Source organism: Cervus elaphus, chromosome 28 (assembly GCF_910594005.1).
Source record: "Cervus elaphus chromosome 28, mCerEla1.1, whole genome shotgun sequence".
Classification (NCBI taxonomy): domain Eukaryota; kingdom Metazoa; phylum Chordata; class Mammalia; order Artiodactyla; family Cervidae; genus Cervus; species Cervus elaphus.
This window is the reverse complement of record NC_057842.1, coordinates 16,401,775-16,414,571: the sequence shown is the minus strand read 5'-3', so window position 1 is coordinate 16,414,571 and position 12,797 is coordinate 16,401,775. Positions and strand designations below refer to the sequence as shown.

At 52.0% G+C, this 12,797-nt stretch overlaps 1 protein-coding gene across 1 annotated transcript; it reads left to right on the top strand.

Moving 5' to 3' along the window:
- The first annotated feature begins 6,463 nt into the window (after nucleotides 1-6,463).
- On the top strand, nucleotides 6,464-7,932 carry LOC122685238. The gene is made up of 4 exons (XM_043889829.1): nucleotides 6,464-6,624; nucleotides 7,018-7,327; nucleotides 7,566-7,853; nucleotides 7,916-7,932. The coding sequence occupies exons 1-4, from the start codon at nucleotides 6,490-6,492 to the stop codon at nucleotides 7,930-7,932; spliced, it is 750 nt and encodes a 249-aa protein (XP_043745764.1). The 5' UTR covers nucleotides 6,464-6,489.
- Nucleotides 7,933-12,797: the final 4,865 nt, after the last annotated feature.

Below are 12,797 nucleotides of genomic sequence, written 5' to 3'. Positions count from 1 at the left end.
TGGTGGTTTCTGTGAGGTAGGGACCTGACGTCCTTTCCCAATGGATATCAACGAGTCCCAGTGGGCCTCCTTTCTCCCTTTACATGTTTAGAAAGACTTCTCCAAATCCAAAGTATCAAAGGCTTCAGGTCTTTTTGGTCATTTGGGAAGCACCCAAGAGGCAGGTGTCCTTTTCCGAGTCTTCTCCTCGCATTTGGCCACTGCCAGTTTCTGGTATACACAAGTGCCCCAGAAAGTTCTGTGTAGTGAACCGTGCATGTTTCTGTGAGGACAGAGGATGTGAGCACGGAGGAGGGGCTGAGTCCATAGCGACCACTGACCATGCTGAGCAACTCCACCGTCAAGTCTGGCTGAGACTTCCAAAGGCAAGTTCTGTGTTTCTTCCTTTGGTGTCTGGCTGCACACAGGAAGGTTGGTGGATTGGGACTTTGGTCTCTGGGATCAGCAGTGGAGTTGAATCTAACCAGCAGATTAGACTCACAGCCTGATTGTCCATTCTGTTTCCACCATGTGGGCTCTCCTGAGCTGGAGTGGAGATATTTCTGATACATTTCTGCTAAAGGCCTGAAAAGCAGTCAATCCTTCTGCTTCCCACCCCCTGCCTTGTCTGTACTTCTGTCATTTTTTAAAAATAGAGTTCCTCTTCAATGTTGTTAGTCCTTGTGTCATTCTGACAGTTAGGCACCTGCGGATTAATAGACCTAAAGCTCCTGAGAGCTCTTGGCCTGCTGGACACATGGAGAACTCAGGGAGCAGCACCACATCACACTGGAGCCTGGACCAGAGAGAAGGTCCTTGCCAGGAAGAGGCTGGCCCTGCGGTGGGGGTTCCGAGTTATCGCTTCTGATCTTGCATCCCCCGCTCCCTGGTTTAGGCCCCACTCTGAGATCTGGAAAGGAGGTGGCCTCCTTCCCTGACCCACGACGACTATCATTTTCGTCCTGGTCCTCGACCAGCCCCATCTGGCTCCCCAGCTCCACACTTGACCCTTGCCCACAGGATGAGGAGAGCACAGGTCCAGAGAAGTTGGACACAAGGAGAGGCTGCTGGAGACCCTCCAATCCCCTGGTCTAAATAAGCATTTCCCTTTAGTTTCACAACCCTGGCAAGGAGGTACTGGTTTTGTGTCCATCTTGCAGTTGAAATGGTTGAGCCTCAGATCATTGTCTCATTTGCCCAGGGTCACTCAGCAGGTTAGCAAGTGAGTGGGGATATCAACCCAGAATTCCCACCTCAGAATCCAGGACTCTGTGCAAGTCTTTCAGCTCCTGGTTGAAATTGATTTCAAGGTATTTCATTCCTTTGGATGCATTTAGAAGTTCAGTCGCTCAGTCATGTCCAACTCTGCGACCCCATGAATCACAGCACGCCAGGCCTCCCTGTCCATCACCAACTCCCAGACTCCACCCAAACCCATGTCCATCGAGTCAATGATGCCATCCAACCATCTCATGCTCTGTCGTCCCCCTCTCCTCCTGCCTTCGATCTTTCCCAGCATCAGGGCCTTTTCCAATGAGTCAGCTCTTCGCATCAGGTGGACAAAGGATTGGAGTTTCAGCTTCAACATCAGTCCTTCCAATGAACACCCAGGACTGGTCTCCTTTAGGATGGACTGGTTGGGTCTCCTTGCAGTCCAAGAGACTCTCCAGAGTCTTCTCCCCAGGCTCAAAAGCATCAATTCTTCGGCGCTCAACTTTCCTTCTAGTCCAACTTTGTCATCCATACATGACCACTGGAAAAACCATCGCCTTGACAAGATGGACCTTTCTTGACAAAGTCATGTCTCTGCTTTTTAAGATGCTCTCTAGGTGGGTCATAACTTTCCTTCCAAGGAGTAAGCGTCTTTTCATTTCATGGCTCCAATCACCATCTGCGGTGATTTTGGAGCCCAGAAAAATAAAGTCAGCCACTGTTTCCCCTGTTTCCTTCCCCATTATCTGCCATGAAGTCATGGGACCAGATGCCAAAATCTGAGTGTTCTGGATGTTGAGCATTGAGCCAGCTTTTCCACTCTCCTCTTTCACTTTCATCAAGAGGCTCTTTAGTTCTTCTTCACTTTCTGCCATAAGGGTGGTGTCATCTGCATACCTGCGGTTATTGATATTTCTCCCAGCAATCTAGATTCCAGCTTGTGCTTCCTCCAGCCCAGCTTTTCTCATGATGTCCTCTGCATGTAAGTTAAATAAGCAGGGTGACCAGATAGAGCCTTGAAGTACTCCTTTCCCTATTTGGAACCAGTCTGTTGCTCCATGTCCACATCGAACTGTTGCTTCCTGACGTGCATACAGATTTCTCAAGAGATCCTTTAGATGGATTCCTGTTCATGTGCATTCACTAAACATGTCGATCTGTATAGTCCAAGGGGTCAATCGTCATCTATTCGAATATACTTATTTAGGCTATAAGAGTGTCACAGAATGGAATTCCAAATATGACAGAATCTAACTGTATTAGAAATGCATGGAAAAACCTCACAGTAGGGGATGGGGCAAAAGATGCTGACCTAAGTGAACGTTAGCAATGAACAGACTCTCTGAACTAAAGGCAAAATGGACCATACAGAAGCAGGAGGCTTTGTTTGATGGAGTCCTTTCCAGAGTGTGAAAGTGAAAGTCACTCCGTCGTGTCTGACTCTCTGTGGCCCCTGTGACTGTATAGTCCATGGAGCTCTCTAGGCCAGAACACTGGGGTGGGTAGCCTTTCCCTCCTGCAGGGCCTCTTCCCAACCCAGGGATTGAACCCATGTCTCCCGCATTGCAGGTGCATACTTGACCAGCTGAGCCACAAGGGAAGTGTAGTAGCTGACACTTCTGAAACCACTGTTTATGTCATCTGGAAAGGTCCAATGCACAGATAAATGGCAGATGGTGGAAGCCTGGCTCCTGCCTGTGGGAGTGGCAGTTATAGAGTAGCAAGGGGACAAAAGAGATATAGAGAAACCCTCCACATCCTGGATCTAGACTTCCTGCGAGGATGGTGTGGGGAGTCGACGACCTGGGGAAATGCACAGATCTTCATACCTGGAGTGCCATGCAGATGGACTCACCTCACACCCCATCCTTCCACCCACACTAGCTGGAAATGAGGCAGAAGAGACATAGGCCCCAGGCTGAGAACCCGGAGGCCCTCCCATGTGGACAGACACAGTAAGATGAAGACAATAGCAGGAGGCAATAGGACCCGATCCCTGTCCAGAGAACTGACGAAAGACCATAGAGTCCTCATTGTCAGGGTCGAGGAGACCTGTTCGACTACACAGGTGCAGAAAAGCTCCCAAGGGTCAAAGGACGAGAGGGCGCCACCCTACAGTCAGTCAGTGACATCAATTCCCCTTAGGCTTCCTTGCTAGAACCTGCCTTGGCTAAGTGATGCACACACATGGGAAGGAACCTGAGAGAAACCAAATACAGACTCAGAACCAGACAGAGCAAGATGCTGGGCCAGAGGAAACCTGAAAGAAACACTGCATGTGAGTGATTTAAGCCACCGCAATGGGGACATCTCTTTCTGAGCACACGGTTTTGTCTATTCACACAGACGGTCTTTCCACTTAATAAACACTTGACTTGTTTCAATCCTTTCTGCTTCTTTGTGGAAATTCATTTCTACAAAGCCACTCAGTCAGGGCCTTCTCACTGACCACTGGTCTACTGGTTAGGATTCAACTCTTTCACTGCCATTGCCTGACTTCATGCTACTGGAGTCGGTAGCCTTTCCCTACTCCAGGGCATCTTCCCAACCCAGGGATGGCACCCAGGTCTCCCGCATTGCAGGGGGATTCTTTACCAGCTGAGCCACAAGGGAAATGTAGTAGCTAACACAGGGGAAGCGTGAGCTTACTACTTCTGCATGGCATTCCAGCCATGAAGGTCTGTGCATTTCCCCAGGTAGTCAACTCCCCACACCATCCTCCCAGGAAGCATAAAGCTAGGATGTGGAGGGCTTCTCTGTATATCTTATCTCCCCTTCCTTATCCATAACTTCCACTCCCACAGTGAGAACCAGGCTCCCACCATCTGCCATTTGTTTGTGCATTGGATCTTTCCAGATTACATACACAGTGGTTTCAGAAGGGTCAGCTACTACACTTCCCTTGTGGCTCAGCTCGTAAAGAATCCGCCTGCAGTGCGGGAGACCTGGGTTTGATCCCTGGGGTGGGAAGATCCCCTGGAGAAGGGAAAGGCTACCCATGACAGTACTCTTGCCTGGAGAACTCCTTGGACTATCCATAGGGTCACAAAGAGACAGACACAACTGAGTGACTTTCACTTTCACACTCTGGACAGAACTCCAGAAAACAAAGCCTACTGCTTAGGTATGGTCCATTTTGCCTTTAGTCTAGAGAGTCTCTTCATTTCTAAAGTTCATTTAGGTCAGCACCGTTACCTCATCCCCTATGGTGAAGTTTTTCCATGCATTTCTAATACAGTTTGATTCTGTGGTATTTGGCATTCCATTCTGTGCACTCCGATAGCCTAAAAAAGGAAATTTGAATAGATCATGATTGACCCCTTGGACTATATGAATCGATCTGTTTAGCAAACGCATATTAACAGGAATCCATCTGAAGGATCAGTTCAAATTCCCCACCCCAGGATCTCTTTTCACATCTGTGGAGATTTGCCGTTCCAAGAATGTCATCAATGGGGTCATACTGTACTCAGCCTCTTCAGACTGCATTCTTTCACTTAGCCACATGCATCGAACATTTATCCCTGTCTTTCAAGGGCTGACTTTTCACTCCTGTCCACTGTTGAGTATTCTTCCTTTGCATGCGTATAGGAGGAAACACAATTTCCCTCTGCCCTTTTGGTTCTTGGTTGAGCCTTCCTTCTCCATCATGAAAGCCAAAATATCAGGAGAGAAACAGAAGTTGAATAACATGTATATCTTGCATGTGGGGAAGAGGCCAAGGAAACTGAGTCACTTCCTGCAGTGACCAAAGCCATCAGCGTAAATACTGTCTACAGCTCAAAACATAGCAAAGACCTTGGGGGAAGCGGGGAGGCCAGTTATGGCAGGTTATCATGGAAAGCACAGTAAACAAGCATATGATTCTCTGCAGACTTATGCCGGGACCTCTTCACTGAGAAGAGTTCCTTCAGATGGAACTATCCTATTTCAGGTGCAAAGAGCGACATACCCTTACAAACAGAGACTTCCCTACTAAACATAAACGGAACTCACAAAAGGGCAACCTCGTGCTCCCCTGGTCTTCTACCGGTTAAGGAGCTGCCTGCTAATGCATGGGATATGGGTTTGGTTCTCTGTCCAGGCGTATCTCACATGCCTCAGAGGAGCTAAACTCATCCACCACACGCACTGAGCCAGCCCTCTACAGCCTGGGAGTCACAACTGCTAAACACATGCAGCACAACGACTGAAGCCTGGACACCTGGACCCGTGCTCTGCAACAAGAGGAGCCCCACTCACCAGAACTAGAGGAAGCCCTCTCAAAGCAATGAAGCCCTAGCACGGCCAACAATCAATTAGTAAATCTTAAAATCAAGAAGGGCAACTTCTACTCAGGTTTTCTCTTTTTTTATTTTATTGAATTAAACACAGCAAACTCACCCGATGTCGGAGACACATCTTAGGGTGACATGTTCTGCCCCAAGTGACTTGGATGTAATCCAATTGACCTACACATTCATCTACTGAAGGATATCACGACTTCTTAACATGTATAGCCATTTTGAACAGAACTGCTGTACATAATTGCATCCATGGTTGCATTTTCAGAGCAGTTGCCTGAATGCAGGGAGCCATTCTATGCTCAGCCACCCACAGAAGCCAAGCTGGGAGACTTGAACCAGAATCTCGATGGAAAAAGAGGACCAGAAAGTTGGCTCCTCTTTCATATAAGAGAAGGCGACCTTCCAGTCTTCCTTTCAGCCCCCCAATTGGGGGGTGGGGTCTTGAAAAGGCAGCAAGGGGAGTGTCTTTTCCTAGGTCCCAGAGCCTGTTTCTGCCCCATTCCGTGCTAGGTCAGCCCTGTATTGAATCCTTCCTTTGGGAAGTCTCAGTGCACAAACTCCATGTGATACCAGCCCCAGGTGGAAAGGCATGGGGGTCTCGGAGGCCAACAGATCTGGGCAGGAGATGGGAGAATGACCCCCGCTCGGCAGATGGAAAGACTGGGGAAACCCTGAGGGGCACATGCTTGTCTAGGGCCACGTGACCTAGGAGAAGGAGGAGCCTGGTCTGAAAGCAGCTGTGTCCTCAGAGCTCAGGCCCTGGCGGAACCCAGGCCTCCCCCAAGGCTGAGGGCTGGGCAGTGTGCGTGTCACTGTGCCCGCACGGGGCCTAAGGGTGTGGTTGCACACTCAGAAACACCCAGATTCCCCTGGGGAGCTCTGTGTGAGGGACCTCAGCAACGAACCCAAGAAATGATGTCACTTCCTGGCAACAGAACTCAACAGAACCCAGAACCCAGGGACCCAGGCACCACTGTGAGAGGAGACCCCAGCCAGATCACTTGCTGCCAAGATGTTCTGCTGTTTGCCCCTGCCCAGAGGCCGGGGCCTCGGGAGGGCTCACAGGCAGAGTGTGTGGGATCGCTGGCGACGCTGGCTCAGGGCCCCCCGAGGAGGCCTCTGGCCCTTTGCCCGAAGGAACAGGAAGGTAACCCGGGAGCCCCAGGCCGGGCCCGGCCACCTCTCCCATCCCACCCGGGCAACCCCGAGTCCTTTCCCTGGGAATGGGGACGGGGGGTTCTCGGGGTGTGTCTGCCTCAAGCAAGCCCAGAAGGATGTGCGGTCAGAAGCCTGTGCACCGGTGGTGTCCCCACCCCAGGGGAGAGCAGGCTGGGCGGGAGGGGGAGAGCCCAGGCAGCGCTGACTGCCCAGGTTGACCTGACGCCCTAAGAGGTGTCTCCTTCCTCCCGGGTGGGTATCTGAGCAGACACACATCTCCGCTGGGACCAGAAATTCAAGTGGGCAGAAGCAGCAGCCATACTGGCCAGGCCCAGCTCGGAAAACACCAAGCAGGCCTGGCTGACGCTTACTGTCATTGCAGAGCTTCCCACCGGATGTGGCCGACGAGGGGGACACGCCGTCCACCTCCTCGAGGGAGGGGTCGGAGCCCCATCCCCCTGCCCGTGAGGCCCAGTGCAGGGTCCAGGTGAGCGTGCCCATGGAGGGGTCAGCCCAAGGGGGAGTGAAGAGCAAGAGGGGAAGGCCTCCCCAGAAACCACCCAGGACACACCGCGGGGCCCAGTCTCGGGCTGCTTCGCGGCTCAGCACACCTGGCTCCGACCCAGAGCCCCGAGCACCCCTCCCTCTGAGGCAGCACGAGGACCTGGAGCCCAGCGCGGCAGAGCACAGAGGTGAGGAGCCCGGGGCTGGGAATCTGAGTGTGTGGGGAGGGGCGCTGAGCTTCACAGGGAGGAGTCCTCCAGAGCTGGGGCTGGGCCTGGAGCAACGGCTGGCCTCACACCATCTTGCAGACTGCAGTCAGAGAAGGCATCCTATGCTGGGTATTCTACTGGAAGTCCTGGGAAGCTTTAGAGCCCAGTTAGGCCCGTGACAAGGGAGACCTCTGGGTAATCTCTTCTTCTCTCCCAGCTCTAGCTCTGACCTTCCAACTCAACCAGGCTCCATTTCCAACACCTGTCCCTACAGAGGTGCTTGCTGCACGTGCAGGACCCAGGGATCCACTGAGGGGACATCGAGACCTGATCCATCCTGCCTCAAAGACACTGGACCAGCTGGTTCCTGGCCACCACACTGGGCAGATCGGACCTCTGTGCCGGCAGGACGCCCAGCCCCAGGCACTGATGTCCCTCCCCCTCGGCCCAAACGTCCACCTCCACCTGCACCTGCACCCGCTCGGGCTTTGGCAGGAGAACCCGAGTCAGGGCATGAGTTACCACCTCTGCAGGGACAGCCTGCCCTGGCTCCTGCTCAACACCCAGACGCCCACGATGACTGACCAACCGCTGCAGGGACAACGGGCCCCTCTTTTGGACAGAGACCCAGAGCCCGTTCTGGAAACACCAGGTCCAGGGGAGCCGTGGGCTCTGCAGCCACTATCCCTGTCTGCCCCCCATGGATGCCATCAACTCGCTCCCCACCCAGGGGAGACTGACTTCCCTTCCCTTGAGGGTCTGTTTATTTGGTTTTTCTCTACCTATTTTGTGCTCTTTTACTTGTTCTATGGTGTTCTGTACTTTTCTTGGTTCAGTTTGAAAGAATAAAATTATTCATTTATTTAATAATAACAAAGTCATAGTAACAATTATTGTTGTTTAATAATTGTTATTGTTGTTAACAATTATCGTTGTCTAATAATAACAATTATTGAAAACGGCTGCAATCTGGGGACACTGAGGACCGACAAAGCGCTGTGTAACCATGGCCACCTTGTAGTTTCAGACCCTTTGAAGATTTCCGCCTCACCTCCCAGCAAACCCTGTATTCACGGCAAGCACTCCCTGTTCTTCCGTCTCCCTGACCACGAACAAACTTGAAACCTTTTCTCTTCATTTCTCCGTATATTCTGGGTGTCCCCATCAATGACTATCAGTGAAACAATGAGGTCCTTTTGTTCTGACTCCCCACATTTTCAAGGCTACGTTTGAGAATTCTTGTTTTGATTTTATTTGAAGTACCTTTGAGTATCTGAAAGGATGGTGTAGGTACTTTCAAGATATCATGGGCCAGATGAAGTCCTTTAGGCAAATGCCGTCATATTCCCCAGGCAGTCATTGCTGTTGTTAAGAATGACATCTCAGCCAGAACGCGAATGCTGAACTTTTCCTGTGGCACAAACAAAGTCACATAATCAGCCAAGAAAGAGAGCTGGATAAACAAACAACCCCAACAACTAGGAAGCCATTCCTCAGGAGACAAGGTTAGAGAATGACCTAACATCCTGGTGACCCAAAAACCCTCTAGAAAATTCATGTTCTGGAAAGAAGAGAACACATGGGAAGAACGAAGGAGAGGCAATGCACATGGCCAGTCTAGCTTAGAGATGGCCTGACCGCTCCAATGGAGACGCACCACTGGAAACCCTTTGCAGACAGCAGTGATGGTCATCACCATGGTAACTGTTCTGTCTGGTGACAACCTGCCCTGGGCACCAGCCGAGGGAGCAGACCTGCTTCTCGTCCTCTGGCCCCACACCACCCCCTCGTGAAGGCGGCTCAGGTGCCATCCTGCCCCGCCTGCCTGTCTGACTCATCCATGGGCTCTCACCACCTCCAGGGCAGGCCTCCACTTTCTCCTCTCTCTGCACCGTGAACCTGCACACAGTGGGCCTTCAGAACCTCAGGAGACTCGAGCCATTCCCACTATAGCCAGGACTCTCCCCAGGCATTCAAACGCCTGTGGAGTCACTTTGGCGCAAGCACAGGTTCCAGAACCCTGGAGGCTACGACACCCTCTCCACTGTAAAGAGTCAGGCCCCTTTGTACAGAGCTTCTGAGCTGTCAGATCTGAGCTGTTGTTTCATTGTCAGCTCTGTCCGGCCGGTGGCAGCCAGGCGGGCCACGCTGCAGACAAAGGAGCTCACAAGCTGAGTTTCAAGGGAGGTATGGCAAGGACAGCGAGGGATACACACTGAGTGAGGGGCCCCACAACATGTGGAAAAGGCCTGTGGTGTGCAAGTGGGGACTAGGGCCCCCAAGGTCCACAGAAAGAGAGGCACTCGGGAGCAAAGGCCGTTGGCTTCTCCTCTAGCAGCTCCACATGGCAGCCCGTGAACAGGAGTCAGCAAAGGTGGTCACGAGAGAGTGACTCTGTCACTTCCTCAGAAATCGAGAGAAAGGTGTCAGTGTCAGTGGGAATCTGGAGGGTGTGGTGGGGTGGATGAAGCCAGGTGCCCTTCCTCCCTTCAGCGCAAACTGCTTTTGGAAATCTCAAAGCTACCACATGGCAGTTACCAAGTCAGGCCCCAACAGTGTCCAGTATGGGCTGATGCCTTAGCCCCTGACACACGGACAACCCACACCAGTGGCTTCCCTGCGTTCAAACGGCAGGATCCGGGGCTTCTGTCTGGGTGCACACCTCCTTGCTGGAGCCACGTCACCCCCTACTCTGAGCAGCAGTCTCATGCTCTAGAATGAGGACATGGACTGCTCCCTTAGCAGGTTTCTATCTCAATCCTGTGAAGACTACTTCGGGTTATCCTAGAATTAATATCTGACCCGAAGAGATAGCACCTCATCCAGATTCAACTGGAGTCTCCCAGCGGCATCTGGCATTTCTTCCTGAAGCCAGCCAAAACCCACACAGTTGCATTTCCATGTCTCCACTTAGCCAGCTGAATAGAAAACCCAGCGAGGTTCAAACAAGCTGACAGACAAGCAGAAGAGGACTCACGAGCAGACGGTTTCCCCTCAGGTCTCAGGAGGAGCTCCGGGTCCACACCGGGAACGGGCGCTCTCAACCCCTGGGCTCAGCAGCGCCCTCATCCTCAGGCTGGCGGCTCTGCCCTGACGGGAGCTGGAAGGCCACCAACCGCCCCAGGCCGACCTCACTCCCCTTCCACTGCTGGAGCCTGACGACAGCCAGCCGCACCCCTTCCGGCAGAACCAGAGCCCCTCTGCCCCTTGATGCCAGGGTCAAGCCTGGCCCTGGGTCCTGATTGCTCACTGCCCTAGTCCTGAGCCAATCACGGTGGCCAGGGAGGACGGAACACACCCACTGGCCAGGTCCGGGTCATGTCACCTTCCCTAGGGCACGTGGGAGCTGCTCGCCGTGTGTCAGGGCTGGACACAGTGCGATGCCCCAAGAGCAGGACTAGGAGTCCAGTCACTGTGTCCGTGTGCTCAGAGTCCTGGGACGTGCTTCCACGCATCCTCTCGACGCACCACTTTGTCCTCTGCAGACAAAATGGTCATGACACACCTCTGCCCTTCCCAAGCCCTGTTTCACATTCAAGGGAGCAAGGACTCCTGTTTCAGGATGGGTTTGGAGATCCTCTGCTAGCCTATTAGAATAAATTATTCAGTCAAAAACCACCCGCAAGCACCATCACATGCTGCTCCGACCTTGGAGGTCTATTCGTTGTTGTTTGGAGTCGAGGGCGTGGCCCAGGGCGAGTGAATTTTCTGCAAGGAAGCACCTGAGACACTGAATCACAGAATCACTTTGCTGTATGCCTGAATCTAAAATTCATTACAAATCAACAATGTTTCAATTAAAAAAAAAGGATTCACTCATCAAAAATTGTTCTAACATGTGTCAAGTTTTTCTTTGAAGTGTTGGTTCTTGGTATGTGTCTAATCTTTGGTGGTTTCTGTGAGGTAGGGACCTGACGTCCTTTCCCAATGGATATCAACGAGTCCCAGTGGGCCTCCTTTCTCCCTTTACATGTTTAGAAAGACTTCTCCAAATCCAAAGTATCAAAGGCTTCAGGTCTTTTTGGTCATTTGGGAAGCACCCAAGAGGCAGGTGTCCTTTTCCGAGTCTTCTCCTCGCATTTGGCCACTGCCAGTTTCTGGTATACACAAGTGCCCCAGAAAGTTCTGTGTAGTGAACCGTGCATGTTTCTGTGAGGACAGAGGATGTGAGCATGGAGGAGGGGCTGAGTCCATAGCGACCACTGACCATGCTGAGCAACTCCACCGTCAAGTCTGGCTGAAACTTCCAAAGGCAAGTTCTGTGTTTCTTCCTTTGGTGTCTGGCTGCACACAGGAAGGTTGGTGGATTGGGACTTTGGTCTCTGGGATCAGCAGTGGAGTTGAATCTAACCAGCAGATTAGACTCACAGCCTGATTGTCCATTCTGTTTCCACCATGTGGGCTCTCCTGAGCTGGAGTGGAGATATTTCTGATACATTTCTGCTAAAGGCCTGAAAAGCAGTCAATCCTTCTGCTTCCCACCCCCTGCCTTGTCTGTACTTCTGTCATTTTTTAAAAATAGAGTTCCTCTTCAATGTTGTTAGTCCTTGTGTCATTCTGACAGTTAGGCACCTGCGGATTAATAGACCTAAAGCTCCTGAGAGCTCTTGGCCTGCTGGACACATGGAGAACTCAGGGAGCAGCACCACATCACACTGGAGCCTGGACCAGAGAGAAGGTCCTTGCCAGGAAGAGGCCGGCCCTGCGGTGGGGGTTCCGAGTTTTCGCTTCTGATCTTGCATCCCCCGCTCCCTGGTTTAGGCCCCACTCTGAGATCTGGAAAGGAGGTGGCCTCCTTCCCTGACCCACGACGACTATCATTTTCGTCCTGGTCCTCGACCAGCCCCATCTGGCTCCCCAGCTCCACACTTGACCCTTGCCCACAGGATGAGGAGAGCACAGGTCCAGAGAAGTTGGACACAAGGAGAGGCTGCTGGAGACCCTCCAATCCCCTGGTCTAAATAAGCATTTCCCTTTAGTTTCACAACCCTGGCAAGGAGGTACTGGTTTTGTGTCCATCTTGCAGTTGAAATGGTTGAGCCTCAGATCATTGTCTCATTTGCCCAGGGTCACTCAGCAGGTTAGCAAGTGAGTGGGGATATCAACCCAGAATTCCCACCTCAGAATCCAGGACTCTGTGCAAGTCTTTCAGCTCCTGGTTGAAATTGATTTCAAGGTATTTCATTCCTTTGGATGCATTTAGAAGTTCAGTCGCTCAGTCATGTCCAACTCTGCGACCCCATGAATCACAGCACGCCAGGCCTCCCTGTCCATCACCAACTCCCAGACTCCACCCAAACCCATGTCCATCGAGTCAATGATGCCATCCAACCATCTCATGCTCTGTCGTCCCCCTCTCCTCCTGCCTTCGATCTTTCCCAGCATCAGGGCCTTTTCCAATGAGTCAGCTCTTCGCATCAGGTGGACAAAGGATTGGAGTTTCAGCTTC

Excerpts from the sequence above, each read along its gene's own strand:
- LOC122685238 (XM_043889829.1), top strand. The coding sequence starts at position 6,490 with ATGTTCTGCTGTTTGCCCCTGCCCAGAGGCCGGGGCCTCGGGAGGGCT. Across the intron at positions 6,625-7,017 it reads TTGCCCGAAGGAACAGGAAG|AGCTTCCCACCGGATGTGGC; the intron begins GTAACCCGGGAG and ends CTGTCATTGCAG. Across the intron at positions 7,328-7,565 it reads CAGCGCGGCAGAGCACAGAG|CTCTAGCTCTGACCTTCCAA; the intron begins GTGAGGAGCCCG and ends CTTCTCTCCCAG.